This window comes from Aquarana catesbeiana, linkage group LG04, assembly GCF_042186555.1.
Source record: "Aquarana catesbeiana isolate 2022-GZ linkage group LG04, ASM4218655v1, whole genome shotgun sequence".
NCBI lineage: Eukaryota > Metazoa > Chordata > Amphibia > Anura > Ranidae > Aquarana > Aquarana catesbeiana.
Genome location: NC_133327.1, coordinates 411,212,429 through 411,238,937, shown reverse-complemented (window position 1 = coordinate 411,238,937; position 26,509 = coordinate 411,212,429). Strand labels below are relative to the sequence as shown.

Genomic DNA, 26,509 nt, shown 5'->3' with positions numbered 1-26,509 from the left:
TTTTGGTGAACTATAGAATAAAAAAAAAAAAAAAAGTGAGCACTGTCTCTACCCAATCCAATCTAAAAATATGTTGCTATTTTTGCTGGAATTTTGAATGGAAGGATGCTCTGATGGAATTCAGCAATTGTACCAACTGCAAATAGGTTTGGCGCTTAGCACCTCTGTAAAATCTTTGGACATTCTGTCCAACAATCTCTACAACTGACCATTTGGGAGTTTAAGGGAGATCATTTGTTGCATATATGACAACTTTTCACCGGCCTAATGCCAGAAATGTTCAATAGTAGGACAGTCTCAAATTTATGGTACAGATTAGTCTCTTCTTCACCACATTTATTGTGTTTATGGAAATCTGTTAGAATTAAATGAAATTTAAAGAGGAAGTAAACCCTGATGGGTGTTACTTCCTCTTTGTTTCCCTGCAAAGGTAAAGCATAGTAACCCATTATGTGACACTTACCTGCAGGAGAAGCCCGCGATGTCCCCCTCTTCCTCGCTAGTAGCGAGCGTCCATTCATCACCCCTCTTCCTTCCGGGGCCGTGAACTCTGGCTCTGTGACTGGCTGGAGTGGTGTGACGTGTCGCCCATGCATGCGCGTGGGTGCCGCCTTTAACGGCATGACCTGAGCTAAAAACAGCACAGCGTGCCCTTTCTAACTCCGGCGCATGCGCAGAAGAAATCGCCCTATTGCGATTTGCAAATATCTCCTAGACCGTGCAGGTCTGGGATATATTTCAAGCACCTACAGGTAAGCCTTAATCTAGGCTTACCTGTAGGTTAAAGTGGTTGTAAAGGGTTTAGAACCACTTTAAGGATGATTTGTATACTCTGAAGTTGATGGAAGATCATCTTCCTGTACTGTGCAAACAGTTAATTTTCAAGGACAGTTCATAAATAACTGGGTCACATCTAGTTGGGTAAAATGTTGCTCTGAACTGACTTTTTTTTTTAAATCATTACTCCTAAATAAATATGGTGTTTGGCCAACTAAAATGGGAATAAGTTGCTGGTTTGTGAGTTGGATAGAAGATTGTATATTTGACAGGTTTTATTGCATTTTCCAAGATTTTCCTGAAATGATGGGTGATGAATTGTACAATGTGGCAAAGTTTTAGGATTGTATTTAGAGCCGGTTCACACGGGGGCGACTTGTCAGGCGACCTAGCCGCCTGACAAGTCGCCTCCCGTTCTCTACAATGGAACCATTCTAATCGGAACGACGCAAGTCGCTCCGACTTAGAAGAAAGGTTCCTGTACTACTTTGGGGGCGACTTGCATAGACTTCTATACAGAAGTCGTCTTGCAAGTCGCCGCGGCAGTCGTGTGCAGGTCGCCTCGGTGAGGCGACCTGCAAGTCGTGCCGCTTCTAATGTGAACCGGCTCTTAACCTACTAGTAGTATGTTGTTGCAAATTCTGTTATTTTGAGTGTAGTGGGCCAAATTAAATGTCTTTTAAATTGTGGGGTGATTTCCAAGAACCTAACCTGAGAATCCAGGGCTATGTTAAAAGAAAAAAAAAAAAAAAAAAACGGGGATTCCCCAGTCTTGTCTCCCATTTCATTTTTTTTTTTTTTAAAGTTGGTTATTTATGATGAGGGAGTTTTAGGGTGAAGTGCCTTGGTATTGAATACAAGTCCTAAATAAGTTGTCAAAGCCTCTCTTTTTTTTTTTTTTTTCTTTTTAACCACTTGCTTACTGGACACTTAACCCCCTTCCCCTCCTATCCAGACCAATTTTCAGCTTTCAGCGCTGTCACTTTTTGAATGACAATTGCGCAGTCAAACAACACTGCACCCAAATTTTTATCATTTTTTTCCCACAAATAGAGCTTTCTTTGGTGGTATTTGATCACCTTTTGCGGTTTTTAGTTTTTGTTAAAAAAAAATGTAAAAAGACCAAACTTTAAAAAAAATTTTTTTTTTTTTTTTTTTTTATATTTTGTTATAAAATTTTAAAACAGGTAATTTTTCTCCTTCATTGATGTACACTGATGAGGCGGCACTGATGGGCACCAATAGGGGGCACTGGGTGGCAGTGATGGGCACTGATAGGTGGCAATGGGCACTGATCGGTTACACTGCTAGTTGGCACTGGCACCACTGGTGGGCATTGATAGGTGGCACTCATGGGCATTGATAGGTGGCACTGTGGGTACTGTCAGGTGGCAATGGCAGGTGGCACAGATGAGGCATAATTGCCTCTTCCTCTTCGGGGCGGATGTCCCTTGCAGATGAGCCGATGATCAGCTTTTTTTTTCTCCTCGCGCTGTCAGTGTGAGGAGAAAAAAACGATCACAGAGCTTTTGATTTGATCATGTGATCAGCTGTCATTGGCTGACAGCTGATCACATGGTAAGGGACCGGGAACGGCCCCTTTGGATCAGTGATCACAGCGCGCTCCACAGGGCGCACGCAGGGTGCGTGCAAGGGGGTGGCGTCATATGACGGCCTCCCGGAAATTCAGGTCAGCGCTGTGGCCGTCATTTGGCTATAGCGCGGATGTCAAGAGGTTAAACTTTCTGATATTTGCAAGGTGTGTTTTTGACACTTGTACTGCTGACCATATATAATATAAGTATTATAAATCTTTAAATATACTTAAGTCTTATACTGGAAAATGGTAAACCCTAAAGCCTCATTCGCTTTAGCAAAAAATGTGCCAGATGTGGCAAGAATCCAGCAAATTGTATTTTTACTGCACACTATACTGCCATCATTTGAAAGTATTTTCTTTTCGATCAAAAACATTCACCCAATAACCTTTATGAATTATGTTATAATTAGACATGTTTTTGCAATTACTTCCTAGCCAGTAACCTCACCTCAGAATATGTATATGTTAATATATAAATACACAGGGGCTGGTTCATGAATACTTAAGTGTAATAAAAATTAGCACAATGTTGGAGTTGTGCATATAGGCTTATCACAATTCTTGTTTAATATTTCTGTAATAAGGAAACTGAATTTTGATTGCTATCGGTACTATAGCTCCAATTTTTTATTTATTTATTTTTCCTGTGGTCATGAATCAGCCCAATATTTTAAATAACATTTTTTAATTTACCTATTTTTCTAAGTGATAATGAAGGTTACCAGACAATGCCTCAGTGTCCATCTAAATTCTTGTTACTTCATTTTCTCTTTTTTCCATTTGTTGGGATTGATGTTGTTTTTGACAAAGAATATTGAACCTTGTACTTTGTGCTTACCTATGTTCTGTTTTCAGTGTATTCCAGTGCCAGATATCACCAAACCTCAGTCTACTCATTCCTTTGCAATGACCTGTATCTGGATCCATCTGAACAGGAAAGCTCAAAATGACAACTCCAAACTCCAGATTCCTATTCCTCATTCACTAAAACTACACCACGAGTATGTCACTAGCTTTTATTATTCGATTATTTAATTACTGCAGTCCAAGAATTCTAACATTCTATTTGCTAAGAGAGATAACCTGCACATTTGTGTAAATAAAATAAATAAAAAATCCTCCCAGTGAACATAATTATAAAAATGTCTGCATTCAGGGGGTCCTGAAGCATATAATGCAGAGTTTAGAGGTCAGTAGTAAATAATATTGCATAGATCAGGGAGCAGTAGTAACAATTGCAGAAGTGCGTAGTAATGCAAAATTCAGAGGTCAGTAGTAAACAAGGCAAAGTTTAGAGATGAGTAGTAAGTAAACGCAGAGGTCAGTATTAAGTAAACGCAAAGTTCAGAGGTCAGTTTTAACACAGATGAAGGGTCAGGAGTAACATAAAGTTCAGAAGCCATTAGTAATGCAGGATAAATGGTAACCATAATAATCAGAAATCTCTAAAGGTGGTAAAGGCTTTTTTTATTTTATTTTTTTGCCATTTTCACAGAAATGTCGGCTCACTTCCTATCCACTTGTTATTGTCATTGGGACAGGAAGTGAAGGAAAATATCTTGAATGAGGTCAGACAACTAAACAAAAAAAAAACTTGCATGGTTTCTATCCACCTTCTTCATTATTAAAATACGTTTTTTGCACTTACATTTGTCAAATCTCTTATCTTATTTTGAAATGTGTGGAAAATTGCTGCGCTGAACCACTAAAAAAAAACTAAATGGAATACATAAAGCTGCTAACACTAAAAGTCCAAAATCAATGTTAGATACAAAGTGTAGCGCTAAATGTAAAACCGTGAATGTGATAAACCAATGTATGTCACAACAATTGGTATGGAAAAGTATTATAATCCAAAATAACAGTGATCAAAACCTAGTGCGGATATGAAAACAACATAAAACACTAAGTGTGTAGTGACTGTAACATAGTAAAGTCCAAACACTGAAAAAGGAATCAAACGTATCGATCAGCCAGTGTGGAATCAGGCAAGACAACCAAATATCTGGAACTCAGGCAGGTCTGCCCCAGTTGAAGGCCTGTAGGTCGAAACGCGCAGGGCTTGCTATACATGCTTCCCACATTGCTTTTGCTACTTTTTTTAGTGATCACTTTTTATGCAATCATCTGTCATTTGATGCCCTGTAAATTTTTGATATCGGATTAAAACCTTTTATTTTTTATGACCTGTGCCATAGGGAGCATTCTTCTTTTTCCTTTTGGTGATACGGTTACAATGTGACAACGTTCCAATTTGTCACTGGTCCTTCATATTGACCCTTCATTGAGGTACAATCCTCATCTGCCTGGAAGACCTGCCTGAGTTCCGGATATTCGGTTGTCTTACCTGGATCCACACTGGCTGATCTATACAACATTTGCTTTTGGAGTGATCCTGCTACAGGTTTCGTTTACCTCTCAGTCAGTGGTACTGATGAGCACCTGGCTTTCGGCCACACATGCCCGTTTGACCCACTGTCGTATGACAGGTGGGTCCACCTTGTCTGGTAAGAAGTATCTATCCATAACCTTCTATTAGATGAATGTTCATTCCATTACGCTTTGTGTTATTCAGCCATCCTTGTGTCCATATCATCCCACCATTTGCCACAGAGGATTTCGGCCATTTGTTTGGACATTATTTTTATGAGTCTATTTTGATTCCTTTTTCAGTGTTTTTACTTTACTGTGTCACAGTCACTACACACTATTTTATGCTGTTTTCATATCCGCACTAGGTTTTGATCACTGTTATTTTGTATTATAATACTTTTCAATACCAGTTGTTGTGACATACATTGGTTTATCACATTCACGGTGTTACATTTAGCGCTACACTTTTGTATCTATCCTCTCCTCCATAGATGTTCCTTAGTATACTGCTTTCAGCTGGTTCACCTCCTTCCGGTCTCAAATGAGAAAAGGTGGTGTTCTTAAAATATATGTATTGTATATAAAACTTGATTTTCTTGCAGTACTTTATAAATTAAAATATATATATATATATATATATATATGTACTTTAATTGGAGAATGTAAGCATCCTGTAAGGTTTGTTTATATTTGAAAAAAATAAATATATCGCTGGACTAATTTATAATATACCCACTTTTTTTGTTATGTTATATTGCCATATTTTGCATCTTGCAGGTTTTTGCAGCAGAGTTTAAGAAACAAAAGTTTACAAATGAATGATTATAAAATTGCATTGCTATGTAATGCTTATTCAACCAATTCTGAGTGTTTCACATTACCCATGGGCGTGCTTGTGGAAACTATTTATGGCAATGGAAATGTGAAGATATCGCTGCCCGGAACCAACTGTATAGCATCTGGGTCAACTACACCTCTTCCAATGAACTTGCTGGATTCACTTACAGTTCACGCAAAGATGAGGTATTAATCTGACATTTTATACTACAGAATGTGACAGTGGAATAGATTTGTAACGGCTTTTTGTTAAAGTAAGCCTAAGGCTACTTTCAGACTGGGGCATCGGCAGTTGAGCGCTGCTATTTTTAGCGGCGCTTTACCGCTGTTTTTGTGGAGGTTTTCGGCTGCTAGCGGGGTGCTTTTAACCCCCGCTAGTGGCCGAAAAGGGGTTAAAAAGGCGGCGCTGCCCATTGATTTTAATGGGCAGGGGTGCTTTAGGAGTGGTGTATACACCGCTCCTACAGCGTTGCAAAGATGCGGCTTGCAGGACTTTTTTTGGCGTCCTGCCAGCACATCGCTCCAGCGTGAAAGCACTTGGGCTTTCACACTGGAGTGAGAGAGGTGCTTTACAGGCACTATGCAGGTGCTATTGTTAGAGCTATAGTGCCTCAGTGTGAAAGCAGCCTTAGGATATCAATATACGAACATTGAGAGGAGCTGATCTTTAAAAGCTTGCAGTGTTGAAAGGCATACTGAGACGTTGCAAAAATTAAGGTCAGGTTGTCATTTGTTAAGCAGTTGAAAGTAAGCACTGTGTTCTTTCCATGGTCAATGCGTGTAATTATTCAGCACACGACAATGTAACATTATCACATTGTAACACATCAAAACACTGAAAGATTTGACAGAAACATATGACATCGTTTCATTTGTAAATTACAATTTCCAGGCTTGGTTTATTTGAAACGAGGGAGAATGGAAATAAGGGAGTTGTCATAGCTGATTTGGCATTTACAGATCATTGCTTCTAGACTTATCCCGATCTAGGTTTCAGTGCTTACCAAGTTACTTAACTGGAACACACATGCAGTCTGTGAGGTCTGAACTGTCTATGTGGATGTTTAGTTCAAGTCCGTCTTTGGTACTGAAATAAAAAAACAGGATGACCACTTTACAGCTTGCTCCTTTCAAACCCAAGTCAACAATGACATCTTCATTACCTCTAATTGCACAAGTAGCTTTAAGCATCAGCTGAGGCTACTTTTACTTGCTTACCACTCGGGCTGGGTGAGGTATGCGGCAGCTGGGCTACCTTTTTCTGTTTTGCATTATGCTTTCGGTCTGGAGGAACCTTTTCTCAGCCAGCACCCACACTGGTCAGCGGCATCCAACTAACCAGACTTTGACAGCCTGAGCGGGGACCCGCAAACATTTAGCTTTAATAATCAGCTACTCCATTTAATGATGTTGGCATCCTCTGATTACATTTCATTTATTTTAGTTCGTCTTGAATACATCAATTTGAAATAATTTCAGCTTCTAGATCTTTTATGTACTGGTAACTAAAAGAGCTTCTGTGAGTGTACATTTTGTGTATTGAAGCCAAAAAAAAGTCATCATTGACATTATTTTCATAGTTTACACAATATTCTAAAAGTCTGCTAAAAAAATCAAACATACAGTGTGCTTAAAATGCTGATATGTAGTATACTTTGATTAAGAGAACATAGGGAGCTTCTATATCGCACAGACCTCGTATAGTTTAAGATTTTTGTTTTAAAAATAAGTTTTATAACTTTTTTTTTTTTTTTCCTTTTACAGAACTTGGTAAACATTGTGAGTGTTGTAACATTTGTTATCCATTTCATGTGTAACAAATTTATCTCAGGATAAAATCTCAAGATTTTTTTTCATCCCAGCAGGCCGAAAGATCAAAAAAAATGATAGATCGTGTGCTAACATATGCAATATCCCCCGCTGTGCTATTGTGTTCTGACAGGGAGATCACCCCCTGCCTGGACACACTTATCCGCAATTGCAGCCATTGGCTGCAAGTGCTGATCGGATGCCAATCAGCTGCTGGTTTCCCAGCATGCCCGTTCGACAGAAGTTGAACGGATTGCTGTACACACTGGCCGAATGTCTGATGGTTTCTGTTGAACTGGCCAATGTTTTGCCCGTATGTAGTGATTGTAAAGGATTTTTTTTTTTAAATAACCAACATGTCATACTCACCTGTCTCTCTTCTTCTCGGGTCCCCCGCTGGTGTTCTGGGTCCCTCCCGCTTGCCGAGTGTCCCCATAGCAAGCCGCTTGCTAACGGGACTCTTGTGCGCGCTCACTCCTGAGCCAACTCTGAAAGACACAATAAGACACAGTGTGGCTCAACCCTGCCCCCCACTCCCACCTCACTGGCTGTTATTGACAGCAGTGAGAGCCAATGGCTTCCATCGCTGTTTCTCAGCCAATCAGGAGGGAGAGTCCTGGGAGAGCCTCAGCTCTCGTGCACATCCCTGGATCAGGCTTGGGTAAGTATTAGGGTGGGCTGAAGGGGCAGCTGCATACTGAATGTTTTTTATCAAAGTGTTACTTTTTATATAATATATAGATTTTATTTTGTATGTCCTAAATCCCTCCCGCCGAGCCAGTGTGTAGAAGGAAAGGTAAACATATAGCTTTAAACTGGGTAATCATTTATGATATAACAATACAGGCCCAATACAAACCCCACTGTATGGTGTTGCCTCTTAAAATCTTTAAACAGTACAAGACCAATCAAACTAAAATTATAAAACATTTGCAGACAAGGTGAAAACAATATGCTGGCATTGTCCAAGATAGTGTAGAGTTCCTTGACAGTGTCTCGGTTTTGAGCTACAAAGTGTGTAAAGGACAAAGAATTAAAAAAACGTCAGTCTTTATAGAACCTGGCCAAAATAAATGCTTGATCTACAGTGAGGGAAAAAAGTATTTGATCCCCTGCTGATTTTGTACTTTTTCCCACTGACAAAGAAATGATCAGTCCTATAATTTTAATGGTAGGTTTATTTTAACAGTTAGAGACAGAATAACAAAAATATCTAGAAAAGGGCATTTCCAAAAAGCTAAAAATTGATTTTCATTTTAATGAGTGAAATAAGTAGTTCACACCCTTCGCAAAACATGACTTAGTACTTGGTGGAGAAACCCTTGTTGGCAATCAGAGGTTTGTAGTTGGCCACCGGGTTTGCACACATCTCAGGAGGGATTTTGTCCCACTGCTCTTTGCAGATCCTCTCCAAATCATTAAGGTTTCGAGGCTGACGTTTGGTAACTTGAACCTTCAGCTCCCTCCACATTTTTCTTTGGGATTAAGGTCTGGAGACTGGCTAGGCCACTCCAGAACCTTAATTTGCTTCTTCTTGAGCCACTCGTTTGTTACCTTGGCCGTGTGTTTTGGGTCATTGTCATGCTGGAATACCCATCCATGACCCATTTTCAATGCCTTGGCTGAGGGAAGGAGGTTCTCACCCAAAATTTGACGGTACATGACACCGTCCAGCATTCTTTTCATACAGTGAAGTTGTCCTGTCCCCTTAGCAGAAAAACACCCCTAAAGCATAATACATATATAATGGTCCCAGTCTTTCAAAAGCAAGCACCCCCCACCTCAGCAAAATGACTGCGTAGCAAGTAGCCAATGTTTCCAGCATATCTTGTAGATAACTGTGCCCCATCGGTCTGTCATTTTTTCTTAGAAAAAAAAAAAAAAAAAAAACACAAATATGTGTCCCTGTACTCGGTGGCAAGTGAAATATCCCTCCATTCCCATGCGGATCTCATATGTTTGTCTTTTTTTAATAACATGCATATCCTATTTTACGTTTCTCTTCAGCCTCATTCACAGCATTGCCACCAGAGTAATTAAACTGGCACATACGAAGTCTAGTCAAGCATTGGCTCCTGCACTTGTAGAAACTTACAGTCGCTTGTTGGTCTATATGGAAATTGAGTCACTTGGCATCAAAGGATTCATAAGTAAGAAACCTATTTGATTCTAAAAATAGATAGCAGTATTGAACAGTGTGCCAACCCCCTAACCATTAACTTTTTCTGTTTTTGCTTAATAAATATACAATTGATTTTTTTTTTTTAATCTGTTGGGTAAGTGGAAAAAAATATTATTGACCTTGTCAAAGATTTAAGCTTGCCCATAGATGGATTGAAATGTGGCTGGTTCAGCAGGGACTAAATGAATTTTGATCCATGTGTGGACAGTTGTGGTTGTACAGAAGCTGATCCATCGATCGACTTCTGTACAACCGCCTTGCTGGAAAACTTCCTCTCCATAGCCTGCAGAGCTGGTCTGTGTGTTCTAACAGTGGGGAAGTCTCCTTGCTGTCTGAATACAATGACTAAGCAGGAGTGGATAGGGAAATCTGGCTATTTTTTTTATTCCACCCTATAGGACTGGGACTTCCCATTCCAGAACAAAATAGCTGAGCAATCTCAGGGAGCTTTGCATTCTATAATTAAATGCAAAGATTACTCTGATTGGCTGAAGACGAGAATTGGGTAGATGACATCATGAACTCTGTCTCAGCCAATCAGAGGAATCTACATTCAGTCATAGAATACAAATCTCCCCATGGCTAGCTTGGGCAGCGCTCAGTCCAACTAGTTTGTTCCTGAGTGGGACAGAAAGCCCCAGTCCTTTTGCCAAAACACAGCACCATATACTATATGTAGCTGAGGCTAGATACAGTGCGGCCAGTAAGCGCACTTGTTAGTGCAGTAAATAATTAGTTTGGTCCAGCTTGGCCCAAACATATTATCTAAAGGGACGTTCAATGTGAAGACGGTAAATGCTTCAATTGATTTATGTTGCTTGTTTGTGTTTTAAATGGGGAAACCTGTTTTAATTTTGTTTTAATTCTGTAAAAGAGCTGTATTTCCCGTGTTCTACTTTAACATTGGTTTGTTTACCTAGGTCAACTTCTACCCACTGTGTTCAAGTCTCATTCTTGGGGAATCCTTCACACATTACTGGAAATGTTCAGTTATCGAATGCACCATATCCAACCCCATTACCGGGTACAGCTTTTAAGTCACCTGCATTCATTAGCTGGAGTACCACAGACCAATCAGAATCAACTTCACCTCTGGTTAGTATTCCAAACCTAACCTCACACAGCACAAATCTCTGTAAAACTTCTTCTTTATTTAACACAAACTGTACAACACTTTTTAAAGAACTAGCTCTTAAGACCAATGGACACCTTAAGAGCCTGTGTCTGCAGGCTTCAAATTGGTTTTGCATTTCTACATAAAGCAGGTCAAATGCGTGCCTGAAGGAGGTCAAGTGCACCTGTCATGAATTCTGAATGATTTCAGAAGCATGTCAAACAGATGCCACAAACGCAAGCTCAAAGCTTGTTGACATAGGCCCTAAATATGTCATGAGAGGAACTTGGAGACTTCCATTGCTAACTTACAGTATTCTAATTGTACAATACAGGACACTGGCTGGATGTTCATTATCCTGGGGATTATAGGCTGGTATTTTCAGGTGTTTGAACACTGGCAAAGCTTTGCCGGACACGTTCCCCTGGGCATATCCCTATAACCTTACCCCACTCTTGAAAGCTCAGTTTTTTTTGCTAGTGTCCGAATGTGATGGACCTGCTCTCCCTTACAGAGAAATCATTTGCTTCACAAGTTTATTATTTTACTTCTGATTTTTTTTTTTTTTTTTAAGTAACGCTTTGATCAAGTCTTCACTGTCTTCTAACTCAATAGTAGGGAGCAGTGCATGCAGATCGGTGCAATTGTGGTAAAACCTTAAGAGCTCTACTTGGACTCCACTCTGTGGGGTTTGCCTGTAATGTTGCTTTGGGCGCTCGCCATGGCACTTAGTTCAACACAGGTAGTTAACGACAGGGTGCTATACAGGCCCATCCCTATGGAATCCAGATCTTGAAGACCCCTCTGAGGGAATGAAGGGCGACTAGTTTGAAAACCTGTGAATAATAAAGGCCACAGTATTGGTCCTGTCCTACCTGTCAATGTTGCTGGTCCCAATTGGGGTCCAGGCTTCGCCAGTTATGGTGGGCATGCCCTCAGAGGGTAAATAAAAAGAAAAAAGGGGAACAGCGCCAACTAATAAGAAATAAGAAATTAAAATTACAAAAAAGGTGCTGCTCCAAATATTAGTGGAACACTAATAGCAATAAATGTGTGAGGAAAAGGGCGCTACCTTGTCAATATTACAAAGCTGTGTAATCCATATATAACATTCCTAAATTATATAAAACCATATATAAAAAAACAATAAGGCCATGAAAAAATGAATACAAATTATGAATGGTGTATATCCAAAAAAAAAAACTCCCTAATAGCGACAAAAACAAAAAATAGAAAAATCTAGTGAAATATTAAATATATTAAAGTTCTGTGTATAAATAGTCCAATAATTAAAACATCAAAACTGTTGTGTCTGTCAAATATGGTGCTCCAATATTAAAAGAAACAGTGCTCCACCCAAAGTGAGATCCATTGCGCTCACCAGAAACATTCGGCCAGCAAGTGACCATCAAGCATGGGTATGTATAAATCTTGCCCTTCCAATAAATAACTAAAAAGAGTAGTAAAGTGTAAGATGCAGGAGCTGTTTCAAATCTGGTGATTAAAGGTTACTGGTGATTCACAAAAAACAAACTCTGTGAACAAACAGCGCTTGCTGATAAGATATTAGCGTATTGGAGAGGGAGAGACATAAGAACTGTGTCTCAGATTGAGACCGGATGGATTTTCGAACTTGATTCTCTTATGCCATCTGGCCTCAATGTAGATATAGATCTGAATTGTGTTCTGACTGATTTTTAGGATGTATAAGTTATACATTTAACTTATAGATGTTGCTGGTACATGTGATTTTTATACATTTATATATAGAAATATTCACATATACAGTTTCATATTTGATTATTTATATTTGATAGATAAATAATTTATTATGATAAAGAATGTATTCTTAGTTTGGTATTTGTTTAGGATATCATTTGCAGATATGCATTTCTATATTTGACCACTAGATGGTGCTGTCCATTTAGCTCATGTACAGCACCTGTTTTAGACACTTTATAAATTGTTTTAGATTGTATATGTTTGTCGTCCTATCGTGATATATGTACATTTATGTGACCTATGATGTAGGTCAATAGTCTGTCTGTTGACCTTCTATTGTATTTGGTTTTTGACGGACTTCTTTTTATTAATTTTATTATATTTAATCCATAAGGTATACTGGTTCTCTATTCAAATTTATATATAAAGTTGATGGTGTTAGTGGGATTACACAGGTGCAGCTCGTGGATCTTATGTATAGTTGCAATGTGAAGTTTTAGGGCTAATTGACTTTGTGGAGGAGAGAAAACGGTCTGTTTTTTTCATCAGATTTTTTGACCAATTAGAAATGGTCTGATAGTATACTAGGTTCCGAGAAAATGGTGTCGACTTCACTCCCTGGTGACGCGAGCATGCGTGAAATGCATAGAAGAGAGGCTTAGGAGCGCTAGAGTTCAGCTGGGTTTCTGGAACGCACGCCTCTTGTCACAGAGCGGGCTGATTGGATTTCACAGATCCCTGAGCTGCAAACGTGTTGATGCCTTACAAAGACTGCATAAATGTAAGTGCAATACACAACTGTTTTAAGAATCATCCGAAATAAAAACATTATTACACAATCATCTGCCTCTCTGTGGCTCATTGCTGGGAGCCGTCTTTGTAGAGCCTGTGATTGGGAAAGGTGATAGAAGATTCAATGGTTTAGGTTGGCCTATCGATAGAAGGGCAAGATTTATACATATACATGCTTGATGGTCACTTGCTGGCCGAACGTTTATGGGGAGCGCAATTTATCTCACTTTGGGTGGAGCACTGTTTCTTTGAATATTGGAGCACCATATTTGATTGATAGACACAACGGTGTTGGGGTTTTAATTATTGGACTATCTATACACAGAACTTTAATATTTTTAATATTTCACTACACTTTTTTCTATTTTTTGTTTTTGTCACTATTAATCTGGAATTTTTTCTTTTGGATATACACTATTCATAATTTTTATTCATTTTTTCATGGCATTATTGTTTTTTATTTACGGTCTTATGTTATTTAGGAATGTTATATATTTATTACACAGCTTTGTGATATTGATAAGGTAGCACTCTTTTCCTCGCATATTTATTGCTATTAGTGTTCCATTAATATTCGGAGCAGTACCTTTTTTGTAATTTTAATTTCTTATTGATTATTAGTTGGGGCTGTTCCCCCCTTTTTTTTTTTCTTTATTTACCCTCTGAAGGAAATGAAATGGACCCAGAGGCAGTGTTAGAGAAGGCTGTAGAAAATTTCTACCCCTCAGCTTCTATTACACCTGATGTGATGGCTTCACACAATATGCTTGCCAATGTAGATATGCTTCTGCTATGCACAAAAGCCTCAGCATTGTTCCACATGATTCTCCTTGGGTATAAAGAGACCTGTTAAGTCTGCAATGACATTGCTAAAATAAACACTGTTGGTTCAGTCTCAGACCACTTACTATGCCTATAGAAAATGTTCCTTCATTTAAAGAATCTGCTGACTTTAGAGATGCTTTTAAAAGCTTTCTTTAACCACTTCACCGACATATGACGTCCTGGGAATGAAGTGGTTATACCAGGATGATGCCTGCATGTGCATGCATCATCCCAGTATCAAAATTTACAGCAGCCAATGCCCTGTAAAGCATGAGTGATTTGAGTGGCAGTACAGCCACTTAACCACTTCTGTGGGCAATAGAAAATATTCCCCCGAACCCCTCTTCTGCCAGTTGGAGCAGTCTCAGGCTCCCCCTGATTGGATGGGAGAGTTCAGGACTGCCCCAACTGGATGCATTAGCTGCCTTACCCAGTGAAGGAGAAACTGATGACATTCTTCCTTTTCTGTTACACCAGAGAACGGAAGCGACAAGGATTTCATGACTTCCGGTTTTTGGGTTTTTGTTTACCTTCCCTTTCTTGGCCAGGAAAGCAGCCAATTGGACTGATCTGTGTCTGATCAGCTGCGTTGGAGGCCAGAGGAGAGATCTGGGGTCTAATAGACCCCAGATCCCTTCATAAAGTGGACCTGTCATGGTCCATGTTGTCACAAGGAATGTTGTTCATCCCTTGTTGTAGCAATAAAGGTGATCAAAAAAAAATGATTTATTGTTTTTTTTTTAAAGGGACAGTGTAAAGAAGTTTTAAATAAAACAAATAATTAGGCTTCATGTACACAGGACGTTATTACAACCTCTCTTGAATGATTTAACTTGACAGATAGTAACCCATGCTTAAAACATCCGTTTTGCCACGTTTAGCTGCGTTTTGCATTTAAAAATAGCCAAAAATGAAAAACGCCTGTAAATGAAACGCCGCTAAATGCGAGTTGCTGCGTTTGGCGCTTAAAACGCCTCCAAACTCAGCTTCTGAACCCATTTTTTTGCATTCCAAAAAAAGCCTGTAAACTCAACTACCTAGAAACGACTGTAGACGACCCTGTGTACATGTACTTCTAAGATAACATAGAGGAGAGTGCAGGAGCAGTTGAAAAAAATGCCCAACTGCTCCTAAACGTCTATTTAGCAGCAGCAGTGTACATGAGGCCTAATAAACAATGATTTAAAGCGCCCACACGCAAATGCGAATGCATACGTCCCACATGCATATGTAAGCTGTGTTTGCACTACACTTGTGAGGTATCGTTGTGAATGTTTGAACAAAAGCAGTAATTTTTTAGCTCCAGACCTTCTGTGTAACTCTGAACTGGTAACCGGTAAAGGTTTTTAAATGTCACCTATGGTACTGTAGTTTGCCGCCTCTTCTTCATTTCATGGAGACATCGCAGAGTCCTTGATCATACAACCTGTGTTCTGTACTGTACAATTAAGATAAGATTAGTTTTTACTTGCCTGTATATTCCATATCTTGGCGTACAGTGCAGGACTTAGGCCGCCCTCCCCTCTGGTCCTATGTTAATCTTCATTGCCTGCAAAAACTGAAGTCTCTTGGAGTGGGGTAGGGTTATTGGGTTGGGTTACATCTGAGGGGTGGAGTGTCCAGCAAAATGTTGCCAGTGTCCATTCACATGAAAGTACCAGCCTTTAACCTAGATGTCTAAGAATTTCCAGCCTGTGTCTTGTACTGTACGTAAGATATGGAATTTACAGGTAAGTCACCTCAATTCCTTTTATTCCATCTTGCTCCTCATCACTGTGGTTAAAAACAATATCAATTTGACCCCAGCTTAAGTGACTCAAACATTTTTGAGTCAGTGGTCGGGGTAAAAGCTAGGCAACAGTGTTTTCAGATGATGGGCAATGGCGGCCACAAGAAAATGCTTTTGACAGCTGTAGTTTATGCTGTTTTATTAAATTTAATGTAATGTAGGATTAGTTGTCTCCTAAAAAAATAAATTGTTATCATAATAAACTTCCTGAAATAAGCAGAATGTATGGGGATTAATTGGGTGGAGTTCTTACCCTGGTGTCCTAAAACAGAAATGTTACCCTGAGCTTCGCTGTAAAAACTGACTTTATTAATCCTTGAAATATTTTTTATGTTGGCACAGCAATTATTGTCAAATTTAACAATATTCAACATTTGCTGCTAATTGTTTGAATCTATCAACTTATTATTCTCCTCTCTGTTTCAAGCGTGGAGAGCACAGCTCTGAGACTAATCACCGCCCTGGGCAGCTCGGAGGTTCAGCCACAGTTTACTCGATTCCTGAGTGATCCCAAAACCGTTTTATCAGCAGAATCTGAGGAACTGAACAGAGCTCTCATTTTGACGCTGGCGAGAGCCACTCATGTCACCGGTACGGTTATTACAATAAGTGAAAATATTACTGGAGAAATATATCAATGTGTCTTGATTTTGCTTTTTATATAAAATATAATTTCTCTTTAGTTTATGATTTAAAGAATATTTTGGTTTTGCGTTGATGAAGTGTAAATCATTATTAAACCCCAAAACAAATGTGTTAAATTACAGCTCACCAGTTCTTAGACGTGATGGTTAAATTTTTTATCATTTTTGTTTTAATTTTTGTATCTTTTGATCCAGCCAGTAAATCTTTTTTTTTTTTTTTTTTTTTTTTTTTTTTTTGCAACTTCCTTTAACAGACCAAGCTGTCCAGAGAAAGTTGAAGTTGGAACAGCCTTTCTCAATCTGGGTTCTGTGGAACCCTAGGGTTTCTCCAGAGGTTTATGGGGTTCATTGAGCAATGAGCAACTTATGCCTCTTGTATGAGTAACCATGGTCAACAGTGCTTTTCTAGCTATCGATAAAGATGGGGTGGGGGGTGGGTGTCACCCCTTATGACTATAAATTAGTGATCATCACGCTAATGTACTACAAACTTTTTATGGTAATTATTAGAGGGGGATCTCGGGGCCAGTAAAATTATTTTAAGGATTCCTACAGGTTAAAGGTAAGGAAAGGCTAGGTTAGAGGGTTGAAAGAAATCACTTAAAGTGGAACTAAAGTACCAGTTTTAAAGACTGCAGGCACACTCTTTATTGCAGAAGAGACCTACAATATCATAAAATAAACCTACTTGCCTGCTCAGTCTTCTTTGGAATGTACACTGAGCTGTGGGAGCTCAGCTCCATTTACATCCTAACACAGCACCTGTATACATGATTGACGTGATCCCACGCCAGCCAGTGAAGGCACGGAAATATTCCCAACATGCACGTTCCTGGAAATGGCTGCAAGTTAATTGAATGCTGCAGGGACCACTGGTTGGGGACCAGAAAACAGCACAGTTTAGAAGACATGTCGCCAGCACTCAAAGGATATCCAAAATGCCGTCCAAACAGTTTATTAAAATGATCACATTACAGCATAAAGTAGCAAAGTTTCAGTCACATGCAGGACCCCTTCCTCAGACATATGACCATGCCTGAGGTCTTGCATGGCTCCGAAACATCACTGCTTTATGCTGTGGTGAGATCATTTTAATAAACCGTTTAGATGGAATTTTGGATATTCTTCGTGTGCAGGTGACAGATCTTCCAATCTGGCCAATGAAGACAGTCACAGCTTAAGACCCAGAAGATCCCAGAGAGGGACATTGTGACTGCTTAAAAGAAAGGTAAGTATCAAGACTTTAATTCTGCTTTAACACTGACGTGGGGTATATACAATGGTCAGCTTTTATTCATTTATATAAAACCTTTATCAGGAAAGGAAAGAGAAAAAGACTGTTTGCTGTAACTGCTTATAAAGTGTTAGCTGGAGTTCAACTTTATCTTGTAAGCCAAGTCTAAATCTGCTCATCTAACACTACCCTTCACAGACTGACAATGCTGCTGTATGAAGATGCCTAACACGCAATTTTTTTTCCCCCTGACAATAGAGGGTAAACAGTGCCTGTGTATTATACGCCAATAGGTGTTTTTTTTATTTTTAATCAACGGGGGGGTTGGGTGGTCCGCCCTGGGTGCCACTGTGCCACTCATGAGGAGGGGGGCGGTGTGTGTCAGGCCTCTCCTGACCCTGGGACAGCACTGCCTGCAAAGACAGGTATTGGTGCATTAGTATACTCAACCTGGGTTTTTGAACTACTTTGCAAATACGTGTGCCACCTGTATGTATAGCCAGTGATCTGCAAAAAGATATGAACGATGCAAGATGCAAAGCATTCTGCATGGCATCGTCAGCTTTGCCAGAACTATCCATGCCTCCGACAAGTGACGCCATTTAACAACACTGTTTAAGGGCAAACTGCCAAGCAGCCATAATGAGACATTCTCTGAAAGGTATAATGTGTTCCCCGTCACCCAATGGATGGCACCTCAAGGATGGGAAGCTAACAGTGACCTGGATGACTAGAAATCCTGCCCCTGAAAGTGTGTTGCAGGTAGTCCACTTCAGTTGCAAGTAAGGCAAATGTGAGACTGGAAGATGTTCCTGTATGTCTGCAAGACTGTCTTGTACTGATTTATGTTGGTGAAAAACTGTGCAAATGTTTCCCAAGAAAAAGAGGAAAGAGCTACACTGGACAATAGCTCTAATGATAGGGATGAGACTGATGAGTGAAGACACTGTTTCATATTTTACAGTGATTTTTGACCTGTAATGAATCTATTGTAGAATTGTCAATTTTTGGCATTTTGAGTCAATTTAGCCAACTTGTGGAAAATTGTTCTGCTTTTTTAACTTCTTTTGGTTACAGTGAAAATTGAGATGAATGCAACATCTCAGTTTTGATACATTTACAAAGTGTATGTTTAACTTTGCTTGGTGCCAATCTGTGAAGTTGAAGCGTATTTTCTACAACTTTGCCACGTTTCATGGTCTACATTCACGCTTGAGTATACTAATGCACCAATACCTGTCTCAAATGTTATGCACATGTGTAAAAGTCAGTTTGAGAGAAATTTTGTGTTGCTAAAATGAATAGAAATAAAGTTAGAAGCAAAACCAGCACCATAAGATTCTCGTTTTTTTGGTTCACAATTACATGCATTTATGGATCGTGACAAAAAAACTGCAGGATATTTTGTGGAGAACTTTTAACATAAAGTCCAAAGGGGTATTGTGTATGCAAAAATGCATTTAAAAAGTAGTGCCCAAGTGTGGGAATGAAAATCATTTTCTAGCCACTTTTTCCTAGTTCACCTTATGACCTATTCAGTTTCGGCTTAAGCTGGCCATACCCTAGTAAAATTCATATGAAAATCTCGGTGCATTTGGTGACCTGATAAATGTTTGAAGGCACTTGCTCTTAACATTTGACTGGTGACATTTATTCATTTCAAATTAAAACTATATTTTGTTTTTTAGAAACCTTTTAAATGCAGCTCCTTTGAATTTCCTTGTCATTGCATTTGAAGGCAAATGTCAATTTGACCCCACTATCAGTAAAAAAAATGTAATAAATATTCCTAAAATGAAAAATTGTAAACTCTTTTGGTCTTTCTCTTCCTTGTTTTAGATTATTTCATTTTTTTTTTTTTTTGTGATTGTTTGTTTTCTTTTTAAGGATACATAGGTTGAATAAAGATATAATTACATCTAGTTCAACCAATAGAAAAAAATAGAAAACCATATTATCCTATACCCATAGTTGATCAATAGATGGAAAAAAGAACAAAACTCAATAAAGCATGATTCAGTTTGCTCCAGCGGGTGAAAAAACATTATTTCCTGATCCCCCTGAAGGCAATTAGATATTCCCTGGATCAACTAAACCTGGTTTTATTATATATTACCTGAGAGACGCAATGTGTGGTGGGTGCACATTTTGCCGCAACAGCCCTATTGATTTCAATGAGCTGCCTGTCAAACACTTCAGAGAAGCTCATGTTTTGGCATTGACCTAGGTATTTTAGGCGGCTTGCATTTTACCTTCATTTTTATTAATTTTGTTGAGCAACAAACACCAGAATCACACAGAGTTGTGCTTTGTTTCTGAAAACCTGGGCAGAAATGCACCATTTTACCTGCTTTTTCAGCGCAACCAAATGTGAATCCAGCCTAGGGCTCCATTCACACCTAGGTGTTTGGAATTATCGCCGAGATTCTGACCGCGATTCCAGAATCGCGGAAAAATGCGGGATGCGATTGTGATGCCATTACTTGTTAATGGCTCCTCAATCACTGTGCGATTTTGCCGCGATTGGTGAGCGATTAAATCGTGCTGTAATCGCGACTTGGTCACACCCTGGGATTCCCACACTTTGGAGGGATTTGCTCTCACTTCCCATTTTTGACTATTGGACAGGAAGTAAAGGGTAATCTTCCCTGTGGGATGCAGATGGCAAAAAGAAAAAAAAAGGTAAAAAAGAAATGTTTAGCCTTTAGTTTTACTTTAAAATAGAACTATAGGCAAAAAAATATATTTTCCCATTTTTAATACAGCAAGAGAGGGTTTTAACCCATGTAAGGTTTATTTTTGTCCTCTTTGTCCCATTAAGGAGATTTACCTTCACTTACTGTCCCATAGCCAAAACAGGAAGTAAAAAGAAATCCCTGCAAATTAAATTAATCCCCATTGGAAGATTTGCCCCCTTTTACTTTTCTGGGGACAACCCAAAATGTATGATTTTCTGTTACTTTCACGATCATGGTAAACAGGACAAATAACGGGGACATAGGCAGCAGTAAAAACTGACAAGCGTTCTATCCCTCTCCTTTAGTTATACTTAAAGTCTGTAATCTACCAGAACACCCCGATCCTTCCCCACCATTGACTCCTCCAGCTGTTCTCCTCCTAGTATGTAAGATGCATACATGTTTTTAGCTCCCAAGTGCATAATTTTTACATTTATCAACCTTAAACCTCAGTCAGAGTTATCAGTGAGTGAGACATAATTATGACATCACTAATGTAAAGGAGGGTTTTGGTAGGAGGGAACTAAAGTGACCCTTAACCACTACCCACCAATGTAGAGGGGACTTTGCCAGCATGTCACTAAAGTAATGCAATTTATTAGGTGTAATAAAAGGACACCTGGCTGCAAAAATAAATAGGGGCTGGTATTCAGGTAAATTTAAAGGCAGTATGCTCAGTACCAAACAAGGCTTATAGTGAAATAATGAGCAGACCATGGCTATGGCCCTCGTTTGTAGTTATATCTTGCCTTTTGTAATGCATCTTTCTCTTTCCTTTTGTTTGATCCACTGATCAGTCTTTTCCCTTTCACAAATGGTTTTTGCAGTGATGCCAACCTTTGATTATGAGTTTAGTAATATGGGTAAAATGAAGAATCTAGGTTTTTTCCTTTTTTTGGGCATGCAACATATTTCTTCCGTTTTTGTACTATTGGACTATCTTACCTTCTGGGCTTTCTAGTAAGGATCTAGTTGAAAAGTACCATATTTGTGCATTTTGTTTCTCAGGACACACCAGAAAACGTAAATAGCAAGATGATTTTTCAGGCTACTTTTATAAAACCTTCACAGTCAGATATCACTAGGGCTCCACATTTAGGCAACATCTTGTAAGATGTAAAAAATGTTTCTGGTTTCCCAGTCTAGCCCTGTAGTTAATTCAGGTTTAATCTTATATTTTGTCTTCCCTGGTGCCTCTCCCTTCCCCCTTAATCGACATGCTAAATAACTTTTTGCATAAAACCTTTATTTTTATTGCATATGTTATTTTACACCCAGTGACATCACTTGATCTCTGTGCTTTTGCTTGCAATGCAGGCTGGTGGTGGTAGGTCTCTGTGCTTCTCTATGCATCCATGGCTGATGGGAAGGGCTGGCAGGGTACATTGCCTCCTGAAAACATAATAGCACCCTGCCTTAGTATTCCACCCAAGACCCTCAGCCCTGATGGAACCAGTAGGCTGGCTCTTAGATGTATGCAAATCTCAAAATGCCTTCATGGGGGCGTCAGTCTGGGGGAGTGGGAGTTCCTAGGCAGCCTGCTTTTGCATGCAGAGACCACCCTATGTAATGCTCACATGTGATGCTGATCTGCCATGATCGAAAGAACTGAAATCCAATGAATGGAAGGGGTAGGCCAAAGACAGGCTGGGGAGGAAAAGCTAGATGGTGCTGGATGTCCTCCAGGTAGGAAATGCAGTGGACTGTCTCTGACTTGCTGCAGGTTATAATGCACACTGTGGGAAGCCATTTCAGTACAGGAGAGGAGCCTGTACAACTGTAGAAGCCTGAAGGTAAGGCTTGCGTTCAGTTTTAACAAAACTAAATCAATATTTCTTATAACTTGCTTTGTCTACATGAACTTTGCAATGATATACATGATTCTGTTGTTTCTAAAACAAAATACCATATTGTCATTAGGCAACTATGTTTTAGATTTCTTTACAGGATCTGACTCAATTCAAGGCACTTGGTGTAAAGACATTCTACAGACTATTATCAACTTCACTCCACATAACTGGGCATTGCACACTTTAAGCTGTTTTCCAGCTCCACTGCAGGTAATCGTTTCATTCTCTGTTATGTTGGATTCTACCACTAGAGGGAATTGGTAAACTGCCCCAAACCATTTTCTACTTACTAAATAATTGTATCATATAAATAAAAATAGATGGATATGATCAATATTTGGCTTCATTCACACGGGTGTATCTGTGCTTACATCTATGAGAAGGGTTGTCTTTCCTCGCACTGGATACACAGGTGTTCTGTGCATCTACGTGCAGGAAATTCTGTTCATGTCTATTGGGATGCAGCGGCTGCACACACAGTCGCTGATCACAGTTTGACAGCTGTGTGAGTGCTTATCTTTGATTGCACACTTTCTGTGTTTGGAGATAAGCACCCACACAACTGTCAGTTTGGAACCAGTGGCTGTGTCTGCAGCCACTGGATCCCAGTTCACATAAATTGCACTACCTGCACATGGATGTTCAAAACACCTTTGCATCATGTGCAGGCAAAGACAGCCCTTTGCACGGATATACACTTAGATGCACCCGTGTGAACAAAGCCCTATGCCTTAACGTTGTCATAGGCATAGTGTTTGACTTCATGTATTATATACATTGGGGAAAATAATTATTTGATCCCCTGCAGATTTTGTAAGTTTGCTCACTTGCAAAGAAATGAAGGGTCTATAATTTTTGTCATAGGTGTATTATTTTAAATGATAGAGACAGAATATCAACCAAAAATCCTGAAAAAAACACATGACACAAAGTTTTATAAATTGAAACCCACCAATATCCTTAATATTGACTGTGTAGCACCAATATCCTTAACTAATTCAGCTCTTTGGGCGTACTATGTATGTCCAAAGAGTGAACCTTAGATCACAAGCTAATGGCTGCAAAAACAGCCATGAGCCTGTGGGGGTTTTGTACAGAAAAATGCTATCACATAGGGATTTATTGCAATCACATAAAAAAAGTAAAAAAAATATAAAATCTATAAAAATAAAATAAATTGCCTAAACCCCAGTAGCCCTGCACACCTGCGCAAAAACGCAAGCCCAGGGTGGGCATGTGTATGTAAATCAGTTGCACCGCACGTGACATATTGCCGCGAACGTCAGAATGTGAACAATAATTCTAGCGCAAGAGCTCCTAGTTAACTCTAAATTGATGAGCTATAATAGCTTTTATAGCGTCACCTATGGTGATCTTTGGGACCATAGTTGTTGGTGATCTCACGGGCGCACGCAATTTTAAAACATAGAATGTTAGGTATCTATTTACTCGATGCAACCTCATCTTTTATATTTTAACCAAAAAATTGGTATTATATTGTGTGGTTTTGCACTAAAATTAATTTTATTATATTTTTTCTGGAAAATTTGCGTTTAATAAACAGTTGCACAGATATCACATGAAACAAAAATTAGCAATGATCACTTTTTATTCTACAGGGCCTCAGCTTTCAGAAAGTATTTAATGTTTTGGGGGTTTATGTTTATTGCCAAAAATTAGAATGTTTACATGTATGCGACAAAGAAAAAAAAAATTGCTTCCCAGCCGAACTGGTTAATATGAACTGTGTGCTCTCTGTTTGGCCTTGGTGGTAGCTTGGAAATGCCTTTTTATTTAGGAAGGCAGTATTGTCTGTACAAAATGTTCAACAAACAGGCCATACAAGATGGGACCACTATGTGATGATGACAGACCCAAATGCTGATGAAAAAGAATAAAGTTAACTTAAATCCTTCCTTCAAGCATATATTTTAAGCATTTCTTTCTTTAATTTTGATGTTTATGACTTACAGCTAGTGAAAATTCAGTATCTCAGAAAATTTGAATAAATTTTTAATACAGAAATGTTGCCTTACTGAAAAGTATGTCCATGTACTGTATATAGTATGCACTCAATAATTGGTCGGGGCTTCTTTTGCATGAGTTACTGCATCAATGTGGGGTGGCATGGAGACGATCAGCCTGTGGCACTGTTAAGGTGTTATTGACACCCAGGTTACTTTGATAGTGACCTTCAGCTCGTCTGCATAGTTGGGTCTGGTGTCTCTCATTTTCCTCTTGACAATACCCCACAGATTCTCTATGGGGTTTAGGTCAGACAAATTTGCTGGCCAATCAAGCACCAACACCAGATGACATGGCTCCCCGTATCATCACTGACTGTGGAAACTTCACACTGGACCTCATGCATTTTAGATTCTGTACCTTTCTACACTTCCTCCAGACTCTGGGACCTTGATTTCCGAATGAAATGCAATATTGACTTTCATCCAAAAAGAGTACTTTGGACCACTTAGCAGCAGTCTAAACCTTTTTCTCGTTAGCCCAGGTAAGACGCTTTTGATGACGTCTCTGGTTCAGGAGTGGCTTGACACAAGGAATACGACAGTTATAGCCCATGTTCTGGATACTTCTGTGTGTGGTGGCTCTTGAAGCTCTGACACCAGCTGTAGTCCACTCCTTGAGAATACCCCCTAGATTGTAAGCTCTAACGAGCAGGGCCCTCTGATTCCTCCTGTATTGAATTGTATTGTACTTGTACTGTCTGCCCTAATGTTGTAAAGCGCTGCGTAAACTGTTGGCGCTATATAAATCTTGTATAATAATATTATCTCCCAAATTGTTGAATGGCCTTTTTCTTCACAGTCCTCTCAAGGCTGCAGTCATTCCAGTTGCTTGTGCTCTTTTTTTCTACCACACTTTTTCCTTCCACTCAGCTTTCCATTAATATGCTTGGATGCAGCACTCTGTGAATAGCCAGCTTCTTTAGCAATGACCTTTTGTTATTTGCCCTCCTTGTGGAGGGTGTCAATGACTGTCTTCTGGACAACGGTGAAGTCAGCAGTCTTCCCCATGATTGTATAACTTACTGAATCAGACAGAGACCAATTAAAGGCTCAGGAAACCTTTACAGGTATTTCGAGTCAATTAGCTGATTAGAGTGTGACACCATAAGTCTACAATATTGAACTTTTTCACAATATTAAAACTTTACTGAAGATACTGAGATACTGAATTTTGGATTTTCACTAGCTGTAGGCCGTAATCATCAAAATTAAAAGAAATGCATGCTTGGAAAATATCACTCTGTGTGTAATGGATCTATATAAAATATATGAATTTCCCTTTTTGAATTGAATTGCTGAAATTTACTTTTTTGATGATATTCTAATTTTTTGAGATGTATATGCAGAGTTTTTAACTTCCAGATCCCCGTACCTGCACAAGAGATGTGGATATAGGAATCTTCAATGTTGTGCTATTGTTTTCTGACAGCGGGAACTCGCCCACCCCCTGTTTCCCCCCATTAGAATACTCAGATCACCACTGAAGTTAGTGGCTGAATGCACTGATTGAATGCTGCTTTTCTAACAGGACTGTTCAACAGAGCCAACTTTTGTTAAACAGAAGGGAAAACTTGCTGACTTTCTGGTACATGTACTGTATACCCAACTTAAAGAGAGCATCTGGCCCGGTGTAAGATTTCCAGTGCATTTGCATTGCTGATGAAAAGCTAAAGGAGTTATTGTGAAGAAATGACTACATTTGGGAGGCCATGGAATCCTTTTATTTAAAAAGTTACATTTCTATTAATCAATTTAGGGGCTCATTTACGCTACAGCTTCTAAATTTGAGTTTAGGAGCTTTTGGCGCTTTTTTTGCCAAAGCTCATAAACTCAACTCCATAAAATCCTAAGTCTACCATGTACAGAGTTTAAAAGCTGCTGCGGTTAGGGGAGGTTCAACTGCCCTTTTGACTGCGGTCAAGCTAGGTTATGTGTGTACATGAAGCCTTAGGCATTTTACTTGTGAGTGTCTCAGTTATACCAAATATTTGTCTCGGTGTACATACAGGGGTCGCCATTGCAAGCTGGCCCTATCCCCCCCCCCCCCCCCCCCCGCACGCCTTGGGCAGCATGTATGTAGAGGATGTAGTCGCTGAATGCCTGCTGCGCCTCCTCTCCCTCCCGCAGACATTCAGTGGCTGCAGGAGGGAAATGGGGGGCATCATTTTGTCCACATGCTGCTCCCGATGTCTTCCT

At 39.4% G+C, this 26,509-nt stretch overlaps 1 protein-coding gene across 2 annotated transcripts in view; it reads left to right on the top strand.

The window, feature by feature from the left end:
- MED23 (mediator complex subunit 23) overlaps positions 1-26,509 on the top strand; it is a 151,868-nt gene that overhangs the window by 61,243 nt on the left and 64,116 nt on the right. For both annotated transcript variants that reach the window (XM_073627286.1, XM_073627285.1), the window contains 6 exons: positions 3,233-3,378; positions 5,528-5,773; positions 9,404-9,546; positions 10,499-10,673; positions 16,248-16,411; positions 22,372-22,496. In XM_073627286.1, the coding sequence (XP_073483387.1) occupies positions 3,233-3,378; positions 5,528-5,773; positions 9,404-9,546; positions 10,499-10,673; positions 16,248-16,411; positions 22,372-22,496 (999 nt within the window). The remainder of the gene's footprint in view (positions 1-3,232; positions 3,379-5,527; positions 5,774-9,403; positions 9,547-10,498; positions 10,674-16,247; positions 16,412-22,371; positions 22,497-26,509) is intronic.